The sequence below is a fragment of the Helianthus annuus genome, chromosome 8, assembly GCF_002127325.2.
Source record: "Helianthus annuus cultivar XRQ/B chromosome 8, HanXRQr2.0-SUNRISE, whole genome shotgun sequence".
NCBI lineage: Eukaryota > Viridiplantae > Streptophyta > Magnoliopsida > Asterales > Asteraceae > Helianthus > Helianthus annuus.
Window position 1 is genome coordinate 58548471 of NC_035440.2, and position 24022 is coordinate 58572492.

Genomic DNA, 24022 nt, shown 5'->3' on the forward strand with positions numbered 1-24022 from the left:
AAAATTAAAACCCTAAATCTTCATCATGATCAATCAGGTTGTTTGCGCATGTGGGTATGCAACTATCATTCGAACCTCATGGACTGCAAAAAAATCGAGGGAATCGATTCCATTGTTGTGCAAGAGAGGTAGTTGATTTGATATAACGATCTACAGGTAAAGAACCCTAATTCTTGTGTTTTATGGGTTGCAGGGAACTAACTGTGGGTTCGTAAGTTGGGTTGAACCTCCACTATGTGCACGAGCAATGGAAATCATACATGGATTACTAAGATCCATCGACGGTCATGAAGAAATGGCAAGAAAAAAGGACCTCGAAGTGAAAAGGTTGAAGATTGTGTTAGGGGTTACTTGGGTTTTGTGTGTAATGTATATGTTGTCGGCATGAAAGTTGTACCCTTCTTATCCTATTGACCTTTTTTGTCAAAATTATTGTAAATGGCCAGTGGGGATGTCTTTTGTACCAAATATGTTGCTAATGAAAACAAGTTATGTTTCGGCTAGCAACAAGTTACGTTTTGGTTATCTGACAACTTACGTTTTGACTTATGTTTATGCACTGTACAGTGTACCAAGTATGATGCTAATGACAACAAGTTACTTTGTGTTTGTCTATCGGACAACTAACGTTTTGGCTATCGGACTGTTTCCTTTACTAAACCAATTACCACAACCTAAAAAATGTAAACAAAAGACATGACCAAACTAAAAGACATTACTGGGAATAAAAGACACTACCTGGAAAAATCAGACATGACCTAAACAATAAGACACATTACCAAACCAAAAGACATTACCTGGAAACAAAACTGATGACCTAAACAAAAGACACATTACCAAACCAAAAGACACTTCAAACATTACATAAAAAAGCATCCAAAAGTACAATATCTTAGTTAAGTTACCAAAGTTGCATAACATTACATACTAAATAACAAAAGCATCATATGTCTAACAAGATAAGAGTCTAAAGATCAGCACTTTGTGAAGCAGTTTGACTAGCCTTGGCTCCTCTTCCAACCCTCCCACCTCTACCAGCCTTGGCCCCTCTTCCAGCCTTGGCCCCTCTTCCACCCCTCCCACCTCTTCCAGCCTTGGTTGTTTGAGTCTCACCTTGAGCTGCAGTTTGACCCTGAGCTTGAGCTGTTGTTTGACCCTGACCTTGAGCTGCACCCTGACCTTTGCAGCTCCTCTTATTATGGCCAACATTCCCACATTTCTTGCAAGTTTTAGGCACTCTTTCCTTGTCATTTTCCCCTTCTTGACTATCAAAAGCTCAGAAATATCCACCTCTGACTTCTTTCTTTTCTTCTTGGGCCTTCCCACTAGAGTATGATGAATTGGAGGGGTTAGGATTGTTGGGCATTCTGAAGGTGCCTAGTACTCTCTCCCACTGATACGTTTAATTGGGTGCATGTGAACATTTTCCAGGTTTGAAGCCAATAAACCTTATCAACCCATGACTCTAAAACACCCACATTCATACCATTCCTTGCCATATCCCATATGGCAGCTACACCATGTTTACATGGCATACCTGTTAACTGCCAATTTTTGCATGTGCAGGTTCTCTCATTAACATCTACCTTACAATGATCAGCATATCCACCACTAACCTGGAATCTACCCCTACTAGCCATCAACACTGAATACTGACTTGCATCAGCCTTGATTTCATCAAACACTCTTGTAGCATATGGAGTTAAAGGTCCATTACATTTAGCTATGACTTTGTAAACCACAACAATTTTTTTCATCTGATATTCTCTTATATACTCAAGACAGGTGATTATTGGTTTGTCTATCCCCTTTACAAGCTGGTTGTTGAATGACTCACACATGTTATTCAATAAGACATCATTCTAGGCCCTACCTGTCAAACAGAACATTTAACATTTAAAACATAACAAAAAAATTGTTAGTGTGTAATGAAACAAACCAAACCTGTGAAATGTGATCTTGCCCAGGATTTTGGTGGAATCTGGCTTAACCAGTCAAACAAGTCACTGTCAAGCAGTCTTATGGCATTCATTTTTCTGTTAAACTGTGGCATTGTAGTAGCACATGCAGCATCCCATAACATTTACTTGAATAAATTGCCACTCCATCTTGGTTTCATATTCTTGTGGATGTGTTGTAAACAGAACCTATACTTTGCAAATGGGAATATCTTTGCAAGTGGTGGTATTAAACCCTATTATGCACACATGACAATGTTAATTCAAACCAAGACTGCATAATAAACCAATACTGCATAATAAACAAGACTGCATAAAGAACCAATACTGCATAATAAGCAAGATTGCATAATAAACCAAGACTGCATAATAATCAAGACTGCATAATAAAGAAGACTGCATAATAAACAACTAAACTTTTGTCTATCAGATATGAATGTGAAGTAGGATTGTTGTGTCACACCCCAACCAATGGCGGAAACATCGGGATGCGACGAAGTGTGAAGATTGCTAGAGACATCATAACGCTATTTGTGACAATATTTAATAAACCGATTTCATTTCATAATTCATTTGTCAACGTTACAAAGAAATCAAATAACGTCAAGTTCAAAGGAATTAGAATACAACATAATCAAAATTGATACAACGATTAAACCTAAACGTCTATATGTGTATCTAGGCATCAACGCTACTTCATTTCATAGCATCATCATCCTCAACCTGTAACATGTTTAAAATAAAGTTCAATGCAAAAGCAAAGGCGAGTATACAAGCTTAAGCATAAGTATAAGTATAAGTATAAAAGTTTAAAGCGAATCCACATGGCAACTTAGTTTATACGAGATCAACCTATCGTGGCATGCAATATTTCTAGCCAACCTCTGTTTACGCAAGTAAGTTTAATTAATTCAACATGACCCAAATTTAAGGGGGGCGGTGCGTTACTCCTATAGCGCTATACATGTCGAAGGGAGGCTCGTGAGAGCTAATGACTAAAACATATCACATAAGTATGGTCCACGTAAGCATCAAGTATCATAACATAGTATTCATGTATAAGGATTGTTTTGTGCATTGCATAAAGAATAAGTTTAAGTGTAGTTTAATAGTAAAACATGTTACACCCCAAAAAGTGGTAAACATAAAAAAGGGGGTTGCGAGTATACTCACAAATTTGCATATGCTTTCCGATTATCCAATGTGACGAAGTTGATGGGGTTAGAAAGTTGAATGTGTAGGGTTAAAGTTCTAGTATGCTTAGAGTCGAGATTCGGTATTTAAAACAACATAAAAGTAAGATATGAGAATAGCATGTGAAAATAATCATCTTCAACACTTAACCCTTGTATGACACTTGGTAACCACAAGGGTTATGATAATGTTTTCATGAGTTGAACACCCATAAGAATCACAACAAGGTTTAGGTCTTAGGTGATGTTCTACTACTTTAACATATAAACACAAGTTCAACATCAAAGGTTCGAATGAGTGTATATATATACTTAGGTTAGGTACTACATATTATTTAGTCCAATAATTCAAGTAGGAGGTAGAAGATTAGGATCTTCATTTAGGCACCTCGTATTATTATAGATGTCATGTATGGGGTAGGAAGGACATGCTTCCATTTAGGAACCCCTTGAATGTTCATCACTTCACTTGGTGTAACAACAACCAAGGAGGGTCGCGAACTAGGATTTGCACAATAACATAAACAACCTAACTATAGAGAAATCATCAAATCATGTGAGGATTGTATGTAGGACAACCCAAGTCGTTCCATAATCACTTATGTATCAAAGGCTATGTTTGACATGATTTGTGGGTTGAAACCCTAAACAAAACACCAAGTTTATGAGGTTTAATCCTCTGATTTTAAATGTCTCAACCTTGTTTTTAAGCTTAACCAACCATGGGATAAGTTGTAAGTATTAGGACATAGGTATGAGATGTGTTGAACACAAGTTACATAGGTTTAAACAAGTTTTTGATGAACATAAAAACAAACAGAAAGTTTATGGACGATTTCGGGGCATTTCCATGTCTGATTTCTCCAAGGAGAAGTCTAGGAATCGAACACCATGATTATCCAAGTAAGTAGGAAAAAGAATCAAGTGATTTCGTTAAGAAATGAGTGAGTTATGATCATTTTCGTGAAGGGGTGTCAATCTGCTCGAACCCTTGCTTTCAGCTACGGTTTGGAGGATGTTTTGAGAGTTTTTAGTGTTGCAAAAGTGGTAGGGAGGCTGGTTATAAGTGGTATTTATAGGGGGAAGGATTAGGGTTTCAATGGGTTGGGCTTTGGAAGTGTTTAGAAGGGGTTACACCTTGAAACTAGCCCACAAAGCCCAACTATATGGGGCTGAATTTTGCTGAATTGGGGCTGCCATATTTCTTTATTTTTTTATTCTTTTAAAACATTATAATGAGTAATTTTGTTAATTAAGTTGTGTAATAATATGCAACAATGTTTCCCCTAACTTGTAACAAGGTGAAATATGAAATAAAACATGATTTAACTAGGTAAAAGTGTAATGTACAAGTATGTAACATGTTTGTAAGTGATAAGTATATGTCACATATTAGATGATTAACCGTTGTATAAATAAGCATATTATTAGGGGTTTTTAGGTAACAGTTTGAGGACAAGCATGGACATGCATCGTGAATAAGTATCGTATAAGTATGAATTACAAATAAGGATTCGATGTACAATGAATTCCAACGTATGAACATGTATGAATATGTAGATGGCGAATTTAAAGAAATACGAATTTTATTTATGATCCAAGTCTCGGATTTTACAACGAAAAGACGACTACAATAATACAAGATTTCCAAAAATAGCATTACAAGGCGAGCTTTCTAATTATGGAAAGTATGAAAAAGCAGGGCGTTACAGTCTCCCCTCCTTTAGGAAATTTCGTCCCGAAATTTATTTAAGAGGTAGATTTAAAGAGTTTTGGTAACAGTTCGAGACTTGAGATTTTGAAACGTTTTGAAAAGTACGAGATTTTGGGAAGATAAAGATAAGTTTGTAAAATGATTTGTCGAGCCGAAATGGGTTTGAGGCATAAGCAGGGGTAAACAGGTATAGGTAAAACGATTTGTAATGGCTAATAATTAGAAAGTTCTAAGGGTAATAAGATAAGTTAGGATTTGAATGCTTAAACGAGTTTGATTGTGAACGAGGTTCGTATGAAAGGAAGGAAATAGGAGCATGGGGCGAACAATTGACACTAAATGAACGCAAGTATACGAATGATATGGGCATTAGATAGATGAAAGTAGCATGTTAAGTATGAAGTCTCGTCATGGATAATCGGACATAATGTGTTTGTGAGTTGCTTAATGCTTGTATTAGGTCCAAGAGGTCTGTAAAACACTGAATTTCCCATGGCACGTTTTACGAAATTTTGGTAACATGGTGAAAACACTTATATATAGGAAGTACCAGCGGCGTATCCACCATGTTTTGACCATGTTACGTCCGTTTCGTCTTCGGTGTCATGTTACGTTCCGTGTATTACCATACGCAGTAGCACACTCTATGGTTCTCATACGCCTATCACTATAATCCCGTGTGCACCCGTGATTATTTTGATCGTCGCATGATCCGCATAGCTTGTACTAGTTGTGTATGCATCGGGGTATACATAAAAAAGTTTAGAATGTGTACGTACAAGAATATAGTATATAAGCAAGTCCATGTTTAAGTATGTGTGGGACCCACGCAAGCGAATCCCTCAGGTTACGCTCGCGTATAGGTACGAATGTATGAAACATGAGTAAGGATGAAAGTATGAGCATAAGTTTAAGTATGAATACGCATGTATGTATGAGCATAAAAATAAAATGTGTAAGTAGTATGTGTACAAGCAGAAGCGTAAAACGTATAAGTAGTATGTGTATGAGTACAAGCATAAAACGTATGAACATAGGTGTAGGCATGAAAAATAAATATTGCGTATATAGTGTTCGTTGGGACATCACGGATCTAAGTGTAATAAACATTCAAAAGGTCGAGTACGTAAATACGAATGATATAAATGATGTTATCGCGAGGTATCGACCAAAATGTGTACGATGATATGCATGTATAGTTGTTTAAATGAAACGTTGAGTTTATTGAATCAAATTTAGATTGAGCTTGGTTTGAAAGGTAGAATATAGTTTGCATATGTAAGAGGATATAAAGTACTTATTGGTCATGCATATCGTATTTTGTAATGAATGGAAATGCTACCTTTGTTTTAAAAGAGTTTACGAAATCCGAAGATGGTCGGTCCCCATGGAGTCTTCTTGCCCACGTGTTTTGAAAAATAGGTGTAGAAAAAGGTAAGTTCGTTTCATCAAAACAAGAAATTTTGGAGTTTTTGTGAATACGTTGATCCTTGGAAAAGGGATTTATCAAAGGTCTTAGTGTTCATTTTAAAGGGTTTTGACAAATGGTTCGTTGATGTTGGAAATATTCTTTGGTAAAACGATCTCATAATATCTATAAGATCCTATAGGTAATTGAGAAAGGTTGGTTTGGTTTCAATTAAGAATGGAAGTCTCTAGTATGACGATATAATGTGAGCAAGTTTTAGTGATTAAGTCGAATACGAAGTTCATGGGCAAGAGTTTCATTGGGCTGATTAAATTGATAGGTAGCATTTCGTAAGGTTTTGAAGTTTGCGTAATAAAATGTTTTAAGACATGATTAAGAATCTCGTGTATATGAATTGAGTACGTTTTGACAAATCAATGTATTTTGAAATTGGTATGAGTGGGTATTTTGAATAATGATAAACAATTTGGGTATAAAATATGATCGAGTTTGCATAATAAGATATTTTGAAGAGACGTTTTGGTAACGATCACCTAGGTAAGGGAATCACCCCTAACTCGTTGGTGAGGTCGCTTTTAAGAAAAGGGGAGTGGAGTTAATTATCAAGGTAAGGAAATCACTCCAATCTCGATGATACCTCTCCACTAGTTGTTACAAGGAATATAAATTTAAATTATATGAAAATCATGCATATATAAATGTATCGAAAAGGTTCGATATGTTGTGCGTGTGAAAAGAGAAATCAAAGGTAAACTCGAGGTTGAAAGATTGCATCGTATAAAATGAACAATAGAAACACATGTTTGACCAAAGTTTGGAGTGTTCCAAAACGGAACTTTGACTAACCAAAGTGGTCGAAAAGTCTTTTGAATTTGAGGAGCATGCTTTGGCCTAATAGGTAAAATACTCTCGCCGACAAGTCGGTTAACGGTATTTACCCTTCCGGTTACTACATGTCCCAAATCAATCGAAATTTCGAGACTTGGCGGGATTTATGAAAAAAAAATGCCAAGGAGTGGAACTAGTCGACAAGGTGCGGGTTTCACCCCTAACTTGACGATTTCGTATCCTAAGTGTGGTTGGTACTCGTCGGGTCAAAATTTAATTTCGACGTGTTGACGAGGGTCCACTAGAATTTGAAATTCGAATTTCTCCATCAAGGTGAGGATTTCACTCCTAACTTGGTGGTGAATTCCGTGTAAAACGAAAGCTAGAAGGATTGAGAGTCATTCACCAAATTGTGGGTTTCACGCCTATTTTGGTTGACTCGTCTCGTTTGTGCAATATGTGTGTTGTCGGTTTTAGAATAGTCGAGTAAAACGCGTGAGGAAAAGTGTATATTAAAGATTAAACAAACAAGTATAACATGTCAAGAATATCACAATAAAAGTGAAATGATGAAACGAATATTAATGCATAAAAAGTATGTCAAGAACACACATAAAGGATAAGACGATGAAACAGGTATTAACACATAATAAAAATAAGTATAGCATGTTAAGTATTAACGCATAAGTGACACATATGCTTACAAGATCAAGAGAATAAATAAAAGCAAATAAGATAGCATGCAAGTAGTTTTTTTTAGTAAAACGTACGAATAAGGCTCTAGAACTATAGACTAGGTTAAAGCATTCCTACTTTTCCTAATTCCTTATAGTTATGGCTCTGATACCAATCTGTCACACCCCAACCAATGGCGGAAACATCGGGATGAGACGAAGTGTGAAGATTGCTAGAGACATCATAACGCTATTTGTGACAATATTTAATAAACCGATTTCATTTCATAATTCATTTGTCAACGTTACAAAGAAATCAAATAACGTCAAGTTCAAAGGAATTAGAATACAACATAATCAAAATTGATACAACGATTAAACCTAAACGTCTATATGTGTATCTAGGCATCAACGCTACTTCATTTCATAGCATCATCATCCTCAACCTGTAACATGTTTAAAATAAAGTTCAATGCAAAAGCAAAGGCGAGTATACAAGTTTAAGCATAAGTATAAGTATAAGTATAAAAGTTTAAAACGAATCCACATGGCAACTTAGTTTATACGAGATCAACCTATCGTGGCATGCAATATTTCTAGCCAACCTCTGTTTACGCAAGTAAGTTTAATTAATTCAACATGACCCAAGTTTAAGGGGGCGGTGCGTTACTCCTATAGCGCTATACATGTCGAAGGGAGGCTCGTGAGAGCTAATGACTAAAACATATCACATAAGTATGGTCCACGTAAGCATCAAGTATCATAACATAGTATTCATGTATAAGGATTGTTTTGTGCATTGCATAAAGAATAAGTTTAAGTGTAGTTTAATAGTAAAACATGTTACACCCCAAAAAGTGGTAAACATAAAAAAGGGGGTTGCGAGTATACTCACAAATTTGCATATGCTTTCCGATTATCCAATGTGACGAACTTGATGGGGTTAGAAAGTTGAATGTGTAGGGTTAAAGTTCTAGTATGCTTAGAGTCGAGATTCGGTATTTAAAACAACATAAAAGTAAGATATGAGAATAGCATGTGAAAATAATCATCTTCAACACTTAACCCTTGTATGACACTTGGTAACCACAAGGGTTTTGATAATGTTTTCATGAGTTGAACACCCATAAGAATCACAACAAGGTTTAGGTCTTAGGTGATGTTCTACTACTTTAACATATAAACACAAGTTCAACATCAAAGGTTCGAATGAGTGTATATATATACTTAGGTTAGGTACTACATATTATTTAGTCCAATAATTCAAGTAGGAGGTAGAAGATTAGGATCTTCATTTAGGCACCTCGTATTATTATAGATGTCATGTATGGGGTAGGAAGGACATGCTTCCATTTAGGAACCCCTTGAATGTTCACCACTTCACTTGGTGTAACAACAACCAAGGAGGGTCACGAACTAGGATTTGCACAATAACATAAACAACCTAACTATAGAGAAATCATCAAATCATGTGAGGATTGTATGTAGGACAACCCAAGTCGTTCCATAATCACTCATGTATCAAAGGCTATGTTTGACATGATTTGTGGGTTGAAACCCTAAACAAAACACCAAGTTTATGAGGTTTAATCCTCTGATTTTAAATGTCTCAACCTTGTTTTTAAGCTTAACCAACCATGGGATAAGTTGTAAGCATTAGGACATAGGTATGAGATGTGTTGAACACAAGTTACATAGGTTTAAACAAGTTTTTGATGAACATAAAAACAAACAGAAAGTTTATGGACGATTTCGGGGCATTTCCAGGTCTGATTTCTCCAAGGAGAAGTCTAGGAATCGAACCCCATGATTATCCAAGTAAGTAGGAAAAAGAATCAAGTGATTTCGTTAAGAAATGAGTGAGTTATGCTCATTTTCGTGAAGGGGTGTCAATCTGCTCGAACCCTTGCTTTCAGCTACGGTTTGGAGGATGTTTTGAGAGTTTTTAGTGTTGCAAAAGTGGTAGGGAGGCTGGTTATAAGTGTTATTTATAGGGGGAAGGATTAGGGTTTCAATGGGTTGGGCTTTGGAAGTGTTTAGAATGGGTTACACCTTGAAACTAGCCCACAAAACCCAACTATATGGGGCTGAATTTTGCTGAATTGTGGCTGCCATATTTCTTTATTTTTTTATTCTTTTAAAACATTATAATGAGTAATTTTGTTAATTAAGTTGTGTAATAATATGCAACAATGTTTCCCCTAACTTGTAACAAGGTGAAATATGAAATAAAACATGATTTAACTAGGTAAAAAGTGTAATGTACAAGTATGTAACATGTTTGTAAGTGATAAGTATATGTCACATATTAGATGATTAACCGTTGTATAAATAAGCATATTATTAGGGGTTTTTAGGTAACAATTTGAGGACAAGCATGGACATGCATCGTGAATAAGTATCGTATAAGTATGAATTACAAATAAGGATTCGATGTACAATGAATTCCAACGTATGAACATGTTTGAATATGTAGATGGCGAATTTAAAGAAATACGAATTTTATTTATGATCCAAGTCTCGGATTTTACAACGAAAAGACGACTACAATAATACAAGATTTCCAAAAATAGCTGTTGGTGCACTTGTGTCTGTACTTTGTCTGTATTTTGTCATGATACAAAACGATGTCGTTTGTTAGTCTGGGTTACGTCTTAGGTTTGTTATTATGTGTGTTTGATGTAAGTTTGACCAAGTCAACCATCCTCCTGGTTTGACTTGGCCAAACAGTTAACACATGGTTTTGTCATATGTTGTGTCGAAGGATGTCATCGAAGGATTGTTTATATCCTTCGATGACCTCTAAGGATAACCTTCGATGGATACAAATGGACCTCGAAGGATATATCATCCTTCGAGGTATATGTGGATCCTTCGGTGAGTTTCTGGTCGATAGATGATCTTTCGACCAGACATTCTGATCCTTCGACCAGTGTATCTATTATGGGTATATATATATGGGTTCACTTCAGTTAGACAGTTGTAAGACATTTGTGAGACATTGGATAGACATTATGAGTGAACCAAGTCTTGTAGAGAGCATTTTCAGTTTGGTCAAGGGCTGTAACCGTGTCCACTGAAATACAAGAGAAAACTTTGATATCTTGTGTGTCTACTCTTTCTCTTTGTAGCTTTTGTTCTCATCTAAACTATCGGTTTGCATTCTAGCTTGGATTCCGCACTTGCTAGAGTGTTAAACATAACAAGGATAAGGTTTAACCTCAACCTCCGAGGGACCTACAAGTGGTATCAGAGCCGTGGCTCTTTTCCTTGTTAAAAACCGAGTTTATACAAGACTTTGGAGTGTTTGGACAAAACTCACTTGGTTTAGCACCCGTTTTTAGTGTTTTTCTTGGATTTCTTGACGTAAAAACGTGTTCTAAACTAACCGGGTGTGTTAAAGGAAAGTTTGGGTAACTTAAAATCTTGTTTTAAAAGGTTTGGTAATTTCCGGCCAAAATTCCGGCTTACTCCGGTGACCGGTTTCTGGATAAGAACCTTCTATTTTAGGCAATTTTTTATTAGTCAAATCTGAGTTGGTGAAAAGGTAAGGTCTGAACATACCTTCTGCCGAAAGTTGTCTACCAACCAATCACCTTTTTCACCAACCTGTCACCTTTTGTTAGCTGAGTCAGGTCTGTTCGAAAGATATCCTTCGAAGTCGAAAGATCATCTTTCGATCAAGGAGGTTCGACAGATATTCATCCTTCGAACATCCTTCGAAGTCTGTGAGTTATCTTTCGAGCCAAGGAATCTTTTCGAAGGATATATTATTCGAGCTACAGTTATCATTCGAAAGATAAGGATCCTTCGTCTTGGAGAATCTTTCGAAGTCATTGTTCGAAATTCAACAGTGATCTTTCGAACACTGTTGATCCTTCGAACAAGGGTTATCTTTCGATCCTTATCTGTTTAAGTTTAACAGTTGTGTTTTTCAGGTCTTCCGATCAAGGATCTTTCGGCTGTTTGTTATCATTCAAGTTTTTAACATAGTTTGTGAAAATTAATTTTTCAAATTTTAAATTAATTTTCACTTAATATATTAATTTTTATAAAATGGGAACAAACGGTCAGTGGGATCCAACCGCGTGGACTACAACAACTTTGACTCCACAGTCATCAGCTACGCAATCATCAGCTACACAATCTGCGTCAGATTTCAACAAAACTGCATGGATGCAGGCTATTGCCCCACCTCAAGCTGCAATGATAACTGCAAATCAATGGGCATTGGTCACAAATCAAAGCAGCAGCATTCAAGCAATGATGCAGAACGACAGTGAAACTGGTACAAGCACAAAACCGCCAAAACTAAATCACATCAATGATTGGGGATGGTGGAAAGAAAGGCTGAGAACTTATGTTCAGGGGCAAGGTCAAGATCTATGGATGTGTTTCTTCACCCCATTTGAAAATGAGTTGGAAGTTGCAGGATCTAATCCAGAAACTTACAGCACTATGTCTGATGATGATAAGAAGAAATTTGAGTTAGAAAAGAAAGCATTCATGATTCTCACACAAGCTCTTCACAGAGACATTTACCACCAGTTTGTTTACTGCACAACTACTAAAAGCTTGTGGGATATGCTCACGTTACGATGTGAAGGAAATGCTCAATCTAGAAAGATCAAGCAAGAATTACTGAAGAAAGAGTTTTAAGGATTCACGTGTATGGAGAATGAGACTTTGGCAGAGTTATCTACAAGATTCCATCACTTATTGAGCGAGATGTTTGCTTTTAGAGTCACTGCCACTCCACAAGAAATGGTGAAGAGATTTGCTGATAGCTTACCATCAAAGTGGAGCAGTTTTCTTGAAATCCTTAAAGAAAATGGTGTTCTAGACACAATCATCGTTTATGAGTTAATTCAAAGATTGGAGAATAAGGATGTAGAAGAAAAGCTTAAAGCAAAAAGAACACTAACTCCTCAAAATCCAGAGATGTACTATGGGATTGCAGGAGGTATCAGTGGAGAAAAACCAGCCTCTCAACACGCGAAGCTTCAAACAGCTTTCATCTCAAACACCGGACCTTCCACAACAAATCAGTTTGATCCTTCAGCATACACGATGATGTATTCAAGACCAGATTCTTCTTCTCAACAACAACAGACAGCTCAGCAATTCACACCACCGCCTTTCTTAGACCCAAGCAGAGCTCAACAGCAACAACCGCAACAGCAAGGGCTTTATGGAAACTCTTCAAATTTTCAAGCCACTTCCAATCCGAACACAGTCAGATTAGACACTTCCAACTTTTCCAAAGTCACTGTCGAAATAGCCAAGGAGCATATGGAGATGTTGAATACCTTGGTTAGTGCTTATTGTGGATTAGTTGCAGGTCAGATTGGGAATATCAATCTAACCAATGAAGATTATCAGCAAGTGGATAAAGAAGAGTTTGAAATGATGGATATCAAATGGGCTCTTGCTAGTGCAATTCGAAGAGCAAAGGAGTTTATGGAAAGGACGGGGAGAACCAACTTGGAAAGCAACAACAACACCAAGTATGGTTTTGATAAGAATGCTGTCACTTGCTTTAATTGTGGTGAAAAGGGTCACTTCAAGCGGGAGTGTCAGAAGCCACCTAAGCAAGGAAATCAGAATCCCTTCAGGAATCAAGGACAGCCACAACAGCAACAGAACAACAATTCTGTCAGATCAATAGTTCCTGTTGGAGGAAATGCATCTGGATCCACAAACACTAATCCCCACAGAGGATTGGTTGTTCAAGCTGATGAAATCTGTAACTGGAACCTTTAGCTTGGAGAAGGAGGAAATGGTGGAACAGCATGTTATGCTAAAGTGATTGAGAAGGTAGTGGAACCCGTGTCTGCTGGTGAATCTTCAGAAGATGAAGATAGTTCGGGTTATAGTGGGAGCATGGATGGGGAATCACTTGATGCTGGTGATTTATCAAGTGATGCTTTAGATTTGGAAGTTGATGAGCTTTTGGCTGAAGCTGAAGTATTATGCAAGAGGAGATCTATTCTCTGCCAGAAATCTGCTGGAACTTCCGAGAAGCTTGCCCAGTTTTTCTCTGAAGATGGATCTTTTTCTTTTCATACAGCCTTTATGGCTCACGTAGAAGGTCAGACTTCTCAGGTATGTGATACTAATTCTGACTCTATTTCTGTTCCTATTGAATGTGCAAAGTGTTTAAAATATGCAGAAAAGGAAAGTCAGTTTGAAATCACACACAAACACAATCAAGAATTGATTGTAGATCTTTCTAAAGCAACCGAAGCTAACTTGTTTTTAACCAGAAATGAAAAGGAATTTAAAGCAACAATTGCGTCATTAAGACATGATGTTTCAGAATTACAAAAGGCTGTTTTGCGAAAACAACATGCTAACAATAATCTTATTGACACAATTGAAAAGCAAATGGTAGAGTTAGCAACAGCTCGATGTGAATGTGAGACAATTAAGCCGAAATTGGAAAGCTATTCCAATTCCCGCTATGTATTGGATCACATCATTGACGTTCAAAGGAAAAAGGGGGATGCAAAATGTGTTGGTTTCAAATCATGTCCTCCCCCAATGAATCACAATTACTCCAAATTGCCTGATGACGAGGATATGCCCCGTTTTGAACCTACTGTGCCACTCGGTCTAGATGACTTTGCAGCAGGCCTCGGGTTCACAACTGGTACATCATCCTCGGGTCAATCAGAATCTGAGAACGTGACAGATACATCGTGTGTTAAGGAACAGAGTTCTCCCATTATTGAGGATGCTGATTCTTCGGACGATGAATCTGAAGAAATTGTGAAACAACAGTGTAACTCGGTTACAACAGATATTCCTATCGAGAATCACATTCTGTGTGATCCACCAGTGAAACCGAGTAAGACTGAAATGTCAAAAGCAATGGAATCCCTTGTAGTTAGCTCTGAATGGAATAACTTGTTGTATACGCTCAAAGGAGATAGCAAAATCTACTCTAACAAAGATTTTCCAATTAAAAATGTAAATCAAGATTTAGTTGAGCAAATTTTTGAAGGATGCACTGATAAGTTTTTAGGGAACAAAAGTGGCAAAGTTACAGTCACTCAATGTGATCCAATTCCGTGTGAACAAATTAGAAAACAATACGGAAACCAAAAACTACCAATTGAGCGAAAACAACAAGTCAACTCCGGAAAGGGTAAGGTACAGGGAAAGAAGGCTCAGAACAAGAATGTTCAAGCACCTAAAGTTCAGCAGCCTAAGACTGAACAACCAAAGGTTCAACAACCTAAAGTTGAACAGTCTAAGGCTACTCAACCTAAGGCTGCACAACCTAAAATTCAACAATCAAGGGTTGAGCAACCTAAGGTTCAACAACAAAAGGTGCAAAACAAAAGAGCTCCTGTTAAGAAACAAGAACCATAAATGAACTTTGTTGGATCCACTGGTTCAGACAAACTTGAAACATTTCAGGATAAATCTAATGTTGATTTTGTAAAACAAGTTAGAATTTTAAAACGAAATGATCAAAATAATTACACCCAACACACCAACGGATGTGATTTAGGTCCTAGTACGTCTAGATCACAAAGTTCATTGTCTGGTTCTTCGTCTGGTCATCAACATGTTTCTCCGAGGTTTGTAGAGCGGAGAACATGTTTTGAATGTGGCACAGTTGGGCATATTGTAATATATTGCCCATACCTGAAAAAGCTGAAGTCAAAAACGAGTGCTCCCCAAGAAATCAATTACCAAAAACGACCAGTTTCCCCGAAACAGGACCCACGTGTCTTGAAAGAAAGGGAAAAGAAGCTAAAGCAAAAGAATCAAAAGGTAATTGAAAAGGCCTTAAAATCGGAGGTCAAAGAAGAAAAACCTGTACAAGCAAAACCTCAAACTGTAAAACCAGTAAATGCTAAAACAATAAATTCAAATACTGGTAAACGACAAACAGCTTGGAAGCAAAAGCAGGTAATTCAATCAGGGGGAGCACCACAAGTTCTTTTTCCTAATCATCAAGTGATTGAGATCACCTTCCTTGATGATCAAGGACGACCCAAGTCCACAAAGGCTTGGGTCCCCCTCTCAAACTGATAAGTTAGTTGCATGTGCAGGCGGCTCCAGGAGGAACTATTAATAGTCATTGGATTGTTGATAGTGGGGCTTCCAGGCACATGACGGGCGACTATCGTCTTCTTTTCGATGTGCGAAGTATAAGAGGAGGATATGTTGCGTTTGCTAGAGACAAAGGAGGGTATATCACCGGCGAGGGAATGATCTCAAATGGAATTGTGAGTTTCGACAAAATCAATTATGTGCAACAGTTGGATCACAATCTCCTGAGTGTTTCTCAGATCTGCGACAAGAAGTTCACCGTGCATTTTGATGATGCCGGTTGTTATGTGCTGAAGCCAGGATTCAAGATTCCCGCAGAATGGATTCTCTTATCAGCACCAAGAGTTAATGATTTGTATGTCCTTGATATGAGCCAAGCAATAACTAAGTCCAAACAAGTTACTTGCTTTATTTCAAAAGCCACTGAAAAGGAGACGATCTCTTGGCACAGACGGATGGGTCATATTCACCTCAGAAAAATGAATCACCTTGTCAAAAACAATTTGGTGAGAGGTGTCAATGTGAAGAATTTTCAACTTCAAGATGTCTGTGTGGCGTGTCAGAAAGGGAAGCAAATCAAGAAATCACATCCATTGAAAAAGGTTAACACTGTAAACATGCCACTCGAACGTCTGCATATGGACCTTTTCGGCCCAGTCAAACACAAGAGTGTGCACGGGGAGGTTTTCTGCTTGGTAGTCACTGATGACTATTCAAGATTTTCATGGGTTGACTTCATGGTTCACAAGAGCGAGACTCCAGAAATTCTAAAGAATTTGATCACCTTGTTGGAAAATCTTTATAATCTAAAGGTGAGGCGAATTCGAAGCGACAACGGAACCGAGTTCAAAAACAGGGTTATGGATGAATTTTGCACTGCAAAAGGAATCCTTCATGAATACAGCTCTCGGTACACACCACAACAAAATGGAGTGGCTGAAAGAAAGAACAGAACCTTAATTGAGACTGCAAGAACCATGTTGGTTGAGTCTCAGCTTCCAGTTCGATTCTGGACTGAAGCTGTTGCCTCGGCTTGCTACACGTTAAACAGGGTTCTCACAGTGAAAAGACATGGCAAAACGTGCTTCGAAGTCCTACACAAGAAGACTCCTGACTTGGAATATCTAGAACCTTTTGGTGCACCATGTACCATGATTGAGCCTGACGGGAAGTTTGGTGCCAAAGCTATCGAAGGTTACTTCCTTGGGTATGCTACCCCTAATCTGCGAGTATGGAACCTGACTACCAAGAAGATTGAAGAATGGGGTGAAGTAAGAGTTCAAAGATATTCTAATCCTCCGAAGCCTTCTGGAGATCCATGGATGTTCGATTATGATGGTCTTTTCGACTCATTCAATCTGCCGACATTTGATGATGACAATGCAATTGCTCAAATGTTGTTTGAAAGCGAGAATGCGACTGGCTCTCAGTTAGCTCGCCCAATCATTGTTGACTCACAAGCATCTTCTTCTGTCAACAATCTCGTTTCAAATGAGGTGTTTAATGATGTTGTCGATTACAATCTGTCATCGGAAGATGAGGAGTATGTTGATGCAAATGATGGTGAAGCACTGCGTCCGGCTCAAGGTACTTCAGAAGCAATGGATCCAGTGTCTGCGCCAATTGTCCAAGAAGAAAATGCATCATCTTCTACAACTCAACAGCTTCAGAATGATATCGGGAATTTAAATATCAATAACTTGAGGTCAAATGTTGAAATTCCTCCAGTTTCTGAAACCCGAATTCATAACATTCATCCTCAGCAGAATATTATAGGTGATGTTCTCAGTGGTGTAAGGACAAGGAATCAAATCAGAAATAACGAAAATGCTGGCTTGTATGCTGAGATACGAGAATCGGGACAACAAAATGATTGGTCTTTCGCCTGCTATGTTAGCCAAGAAGAGCCTAGATCTTGGAAGGAGGCATTGAAAGATGATTCCTGGGTGGAAGCCATGCAAGAAGAACTTCAGCAGTTCGAGAAGTTGGGCGTATGGAAATTGGTTGATAGGCCCGACAACTACAAGAAGATCGGAACTCGTTGGGTGTTTAAGTGCAAGAAGGACGACCGTGGGGTTGTTGTCCGAAACAAAGCAAGGTTAGTTGTTCAAGGCTTCAGTCAGATCGAAGGTATTGACTACAATGAAGTGTATGCACCTGTTGCACGTCTGGAGGCTATTAGAATCTTTCTAGCCTACGCATCCTTCAAGAAATTCAAGGTGTACCAGATGGATGCTAAAAGTGCTTTTCTTCACGGAGTAGTCGAAGAGGAAGTATATGTCGAGTAACCACCGGGGTTTGAAGATCCATTACATCCTGACAGAGTTTTACTGCTTAACAAGGCGTTATATGGTCTTCATCAAGCGCCTCGAGCCTGGTATGAGACACTGTCTACCTACCTGCTGAACAACGGGTTTAGACGGGGTTTGATCGATTGTACCCTCTTCATCAAAGAAAAAGGTGAAGATCTTCTGTTGGTACAAGTGTATGTCGATGACATTATCTTTGGTTCTACTGATGATAAGTTATGCAAGGAATTTGAGAAGGTGATGCAAGATCGATTCGAGATGAGTGCGATGGGTGAAATGACGTTTTTCTTGGGTTTGCAAGTTAATCAGTCCGAATCTGGAATTTTTATCCATCAAACCAAGTACGTCGGAGACATCTTGAGCCGGTTCCAGATGTCCGATTCGAAGCCAATTTCTACTCCTCTTCCGCAGAATCACGGGATTACTCCGGATGAAAAAGGGGATGCTGTGGATTCTTCACTTTATCGTGCTATGATTGGATCTTTAATGTATCTCACCGCATCAAGACCCGACATTATGTATCCAACTTGTCTTCTCGCAAGATACCAAGCGAATCCGAAGGTCTCTCACTATGCTGCTGTCAAAAGGATTTTTCGTTATCTGAAGGGTTGCCCTGACACCGGGTTATGGTACCCTAAGGATGATAACTTCGATCTCAAGGCTTACAGTGATTCTGATTTCGGCGGCTGCAAGAAAGATGGCAAATCAACTACAGCAGGATGTCAGTTCTTAGGCAATCGCCTAGTCACTTGGCAGTGCAAGAAGCAGACATGTGTGGCTACATCTACATGTGAAGCGGAATACGTTGCTGCGTCTAGTTGCTGCTCCCAGGTTCTATGGATCCAACAACAGATGCGGGACTACGATTTTGAATTCCTAACTACTCCTATTTATGTTGATAATTCTGCTGCATTACAGATCACTAGAAATCCTGTACAGCACTCAAAAACGAAGCACATCGATATTAAATATCACTTCATACGTGATTGCTTTGAAAAGAGACTTATCGATGTGGTTCACATTCATACCGATCACCAACGTGCCGACCTTTTTACCAAAGCATTTGATAAATCAAGATTCGATTATTTACTTTTGGTAAACGGCATAAAGGTGAAGCAAGAGTAAACCAACATCGGAAAATCATTTTTGTAAATACCTTTGTGTTTTAAATTTGTCTTAGCTTATTGATTTTAGGGGGAGTAAATCCAAAAATCTGAAAATCCAAAAACATCGAAAAATTTCAAAAACACAAAAACAATAGAAAAACAAAAATGAGTTTCCTGGCGAGCAAAAGAGAAAATGATAGTACATCAGTGGTCTATCCAAACCTCTTTAAACCTTAAATGAAAAACGATAAGCAGCTCTATATAAGATGTATCGGTAGGCTCACAATCATTTTAAAGTGTGCAGGGTGATATAAATCTTAAATCGACTGAAGACCAGGTGGGAACCATTCATTGGCATATGGTCTTAGTACCGAAATTTCGTTTGATAGATTGCCGAGGTTCTGAGATATTCGGTCTTTATGCTGCTTATCATCTGGGTATCATGGTTGTATCTTTTACCGAAAAATAACGGGGACGCAAGTCTAGATCTTCCATGATACTATACATACGTGTACATACTGCATTCGACCTCAATAAGTGATAAACAATCACATGTCCAAACAAATAAGTGATAAAATATCACATTTATCCGGGAGTAAACTTCGTCTCTCTGCTGTACGGAAGTACTGACCTGTTCACGGACTTGCTCCTGTGCCCTCATGCATATGAAAATCAAGTTCCTCATCAATAAGTGATTCTATCACATAGGGCTTGTTTTCAAATCAAAATAAGTGAGAATCTCACATCATATACGGTCAAACAGATGATAATCGGTATACTCACCGGTAAGATGAACCCTCGTGCATACCTTGATACGGGAATGTGTCGTGATGTGGATGAACACCGGTCGGTAAGTATAAATCATACCTTAATGTATCCCCTCGCCATGATTACATCTGATAAGTTGAGCTTAAGTGGACAACAATACCGATAATTGTTATAGGATGCTTATCTTAATGTTAACTAACTGAACAAAGAGAGTGTTTTGGCTTGACCGTGCACTGATATGATTCTCTTACCCTCGAAACTCGCAAAAAGAATGTCTGTATATATTTATTTACTGCTTAGTTTATTGTCTTATTTTAAACAGTTTTGTCGTTTGGTGCATATCAGCACGACATTAGCGGTGATGTCGTTTGATAACACTCAAAGGATATTAAAATTGTTGTCTTTTAATCTATTCAAAAATACCAAAAAGATTTTAGGTGTGTTTTAACATAAACTTTATAAAAGCCAAAAAGATTTTATTTCTTCTTTATTTTCGATCGTACGATGTTGGATCTCGAGTCTTCGTTACCTGAAACCTGACTGAAAACCGAACTGACTAAATCTTCATAAACGGTCGAAATTTGCAAGTTTTGAAAGTTAGAAACTAAAACTGACAAATTTACTAAACTTTCAAACTGTCGGACGGTGTTTGATTGTGACATGGTTATTCGTGTGTCATTTGTTTATATAAACTCTATTCCAAGCAGTTGTTCTCATTACGCGTTTAGATTTCTTGCATGTGCAGATTCTAAAGGCAAGGAGAACATGGTCGATGACAAGCTTCGGAATGAAGACACAACGTGAAGGCCCTCAAAAGATGAAAATGATCGAGTTGCCACTGACCATCATCAACACCACAAGGATCTCAAGCTATAAGGATCAAGTCTTTCACGAGCATAACTCAAGGGGGAGCTTGTGTTAAGGGGGAGTTTGTCAACACACTTCCTACATGAAACGGGGAGTTTGTTGATACACTTTCTGCTTTCAAGACTTGAAGACTTTGAAGATCCTCCGACATTGAAGACTTGAAAGGACGTCAGAGACTTGAAGACACGAAAATCGAGACAAAGCTACAGCCAAGGGGGAGTTTGTTGGTGCACTTGTGTCTGTACTTTGTCTGTATTTTGTCATGATACAAAACGATGTCGTTTGTTAGTCTGGGTTACGTCTTAGGTTTGTTATTATGTGTGTTTGATGTAAGTTTGACCAAGTCAACCATCCTCCTGGTTTGACTTGGCCAAACAGTTAACACATGGTTTTGTCATATGTTGTGTCGAAGGATGTCATCGAAGGATTGTTTATATCCTTCGATGACCTCGAAGGATAACCTTCGATGGATACAAATGGACCTCGAAGGATATATCATCCTTCGAGGTATATGTGGATCCTTCGGTGAGTTTCTGGTCGATAGATGATCTTTCGACCAGACATTCTGATCCTTCGACCAGTGTATCTGTTATGGGTATATATATGGGTTCACTTCAGTTAGACAGTTGTAAGACATTTGTGAGACATTGGATAGACATTGTGAGTGAACCAAGTCTTGTAGAGAGCATTTTCAGTTTGGTCAAGGGCTGTAACCGTGTCCACTGAAATACAAGAGAAAACTTTGATATCTTGTGTGTCTACTCTTTCTCTTTGTAGCTTTTGTTCTCATCTAAACTATCGGTTTGCATTCTAGCTTGGATTCCGCACTTGCTAGAGTGTTAAACATAACAAGGATAAGGTTTAACCTCTACCTCCGAGGGACCTACAATAGCATTACAAGGCGAGCTTTCTAACTATGGAAAGTATGAAAAAGCAGGGCGTTACATGTTGATCAAGACCTAAGTCATCTCCAAGATTCCCTAAGAACCACTCCCAACTGAGTTTAGTTTCAGCCTCAACTATTGAGTATGCAACAGGATATATCCCGTTGTTTGATTCAATTCCAACAGCTGACAGTACTTGCCCAGGGAATGGGCCCTTCATAAAACACCCATCTAATCCTAAAATCCGCCTCCCATTTACCTTGAACCCTTCTTTGAGAGCACCCAAACATATGTAAATTCGCCTGAACTGTCTTGTTGGACTAGCACGATTGCACTCCCTTTCCACATCTATCTTAACTGTTGTGCCAGGATTGGATCTAAGGAGCTCTTCACAATATTCCCTTAAAATAGAATATTGAGCTTTGAAATCACCTTCTATTCTGTGTAAAGCCATTACCTTTTCCCTGAATGTCTTCTGCAAACTTAACTGAATCTGGTTTTTCTTCTCCAAATGATCTTGGAATGCCAATAGTGGAATTCCTGGGTTGGAACCTAATATGCTCTCCACTTCTCTTGCTACAGCAGATACAGTGTATAACCTAACCTTTCTTATGGTCAAACAAGTATGATTATCAAGGAAAGTTTTTACACACCATGGCTGCTCATTTCGAGATCTAGAAACCTGAAGATCCCATTCACATGTGGGCTTTGGAAACCTAACCATGGCTGATTACTTTTTATAATTTATTAAGTTTTGTATTTGTATAAATACCTAATATAAATTGCACGATATACATATTTATATTACTTATTTAAAAACTATATGAGACTATCAAGAAAACCTTCAAAGTGATGATGTATCTTTGATCTCATCTGGATCTGTCAAGATCTAGGAAACCATGGTGAAACAAGACATACCTTGCGAATAATAAAAACTTAGTAAAAATTATATTTATGTTAACAAGAGTCCCCAAAATCATAGGATTTGATTTGGTTATATTCTTGTTGGTTGTTTACCCTTTTGGTAATTTTGCCATAGGTACAAATTTTGAAGCACCATGTACAAATGAAACAAGGTATTTTAGAGGGGAGAAACTTGGACATTGTCCAAAGTTTTAAGACACTTTGAGGGCAATCTAGACATTTGATCCTTGGAATCCATGCCCACTTATATCTCCCATTAATCGAATTAAATTAAGTAATTAAATAAAAGTTTTAAGAATGACACTAATTATCTTCATAAATTAATTACAAGGAACTCTTAAGCTCTTGTAAATAATGCATTCAATTGAATTCACTAATTGATTAAATTAAAGGAATTAATTGATGAGTAAATTACAAGTTTTGTCCTTTATGTTTACACCAAATTGCGGGCGGTGTCCTTTAGCGCAAAAGTTGACAAATTTTGTACTTAATGTTCTAAAATCTTGCACGTTATGTCCTTTTGGCCAAATCCAGTTAGATTTTTTGGTTAAATCTGGTCATGTGCCTTTTTTTGTACACAGAAGCCCCTTATGGATTCTCACGTTTACAAAAAAGAAATTGAAAGATGGAATTTTTACCATGACTCGAGCATTATCTACAAGAGTGATGAGTGGAATAATCTTCAAATAACGATCGATTTCATTTTGGGCCTTTCTGAATTGGTAAACTATATTCCATCCCATGGCAAGCAAGTATAGGTAGCTTCGATCTTGACAACTATTGACCAGAATGTAAGACCTCCGTAACGCTTCCTCGAGTTTCTCCAACGGTTCACGGGTCACGACAACTATTGACCAGAATGTAGGTACCTTTTCTGTTTCAACAACTGCTTTAAATGTATCTGTATCCACTTCAAGTTCTTGAATCACATTGTGTTTATCAATATTGTAATCTAACTCATCACTGTCATCATTATTGTTTTTACTATCCTTTTTACCTTCATGCACACTTTGGTCATCATCCTCATCCGTATTGGGTGCCTCATGTTCCATCCTGTAATCCGGATCATCGGAATCCTCTTCATCATCAGTAAACTTCAAAGATGATGAATCAGTATCATCACTTGCATTTTCAGTATCCTGCACAACTACTTGTGCACTATCTTTTCCATTTTGATTATCCTCCTCATGTTGTTCACTATCTTTTGCACCTAAGTCAGTATTTACACCATTCACACCTAAGTCATTTCCATCTTCTATGTCATTTACACCATTCAGTCCTAAGTTAATACCACCTTCTAA

The 24022-nt window shown here is 37.9% G+C and overlaps 1 protein-coding gene across 1 annotated transcript; it reads right to left on the bottom strand.

Moving 5' to 3' along the window:
* Window positions 1-1846: 1846 nt before the first annotated feature.
* LOC118480973 lies at window positions 1847-22521 on the bottom strand. Its single transcript, XM_035976005.1, has 2 exons — window positions 21859-22521; window positions 1847-1873 (listed from the first exon to the last, which is right to left on the bottom strand). The coding sequence occupies exons 1-2, from the start codon at window positions 22519-22521 to the stop codon at window positions 1847-1849; spliced, it is 690 nt and encodes a 229-aa protein (XP_035831898.1).
* Between the last annotated feature and the right edge of the window lie 1501 nt (window positions 22522-24022).

What these genes read in the sequence shown, in the direction of transcription:
- LOC118480973 (XM_035976005.1), bottom strand. Translation starts at nt 22,521, where the DNA reads ATGGTTAGGTTTCCAAAGCCCACATGTGAATGGGATCTTCAGGTTTCT. An exon ending in ACTTAGGTCTTGATCAACAT is followed by an intron (nt 1,874 to 21,858) that starts GTAACGCCCTGC and finishes TCTGTTTGACAG; the next exon opens with GTAGGGCCTAGAATGATGTC.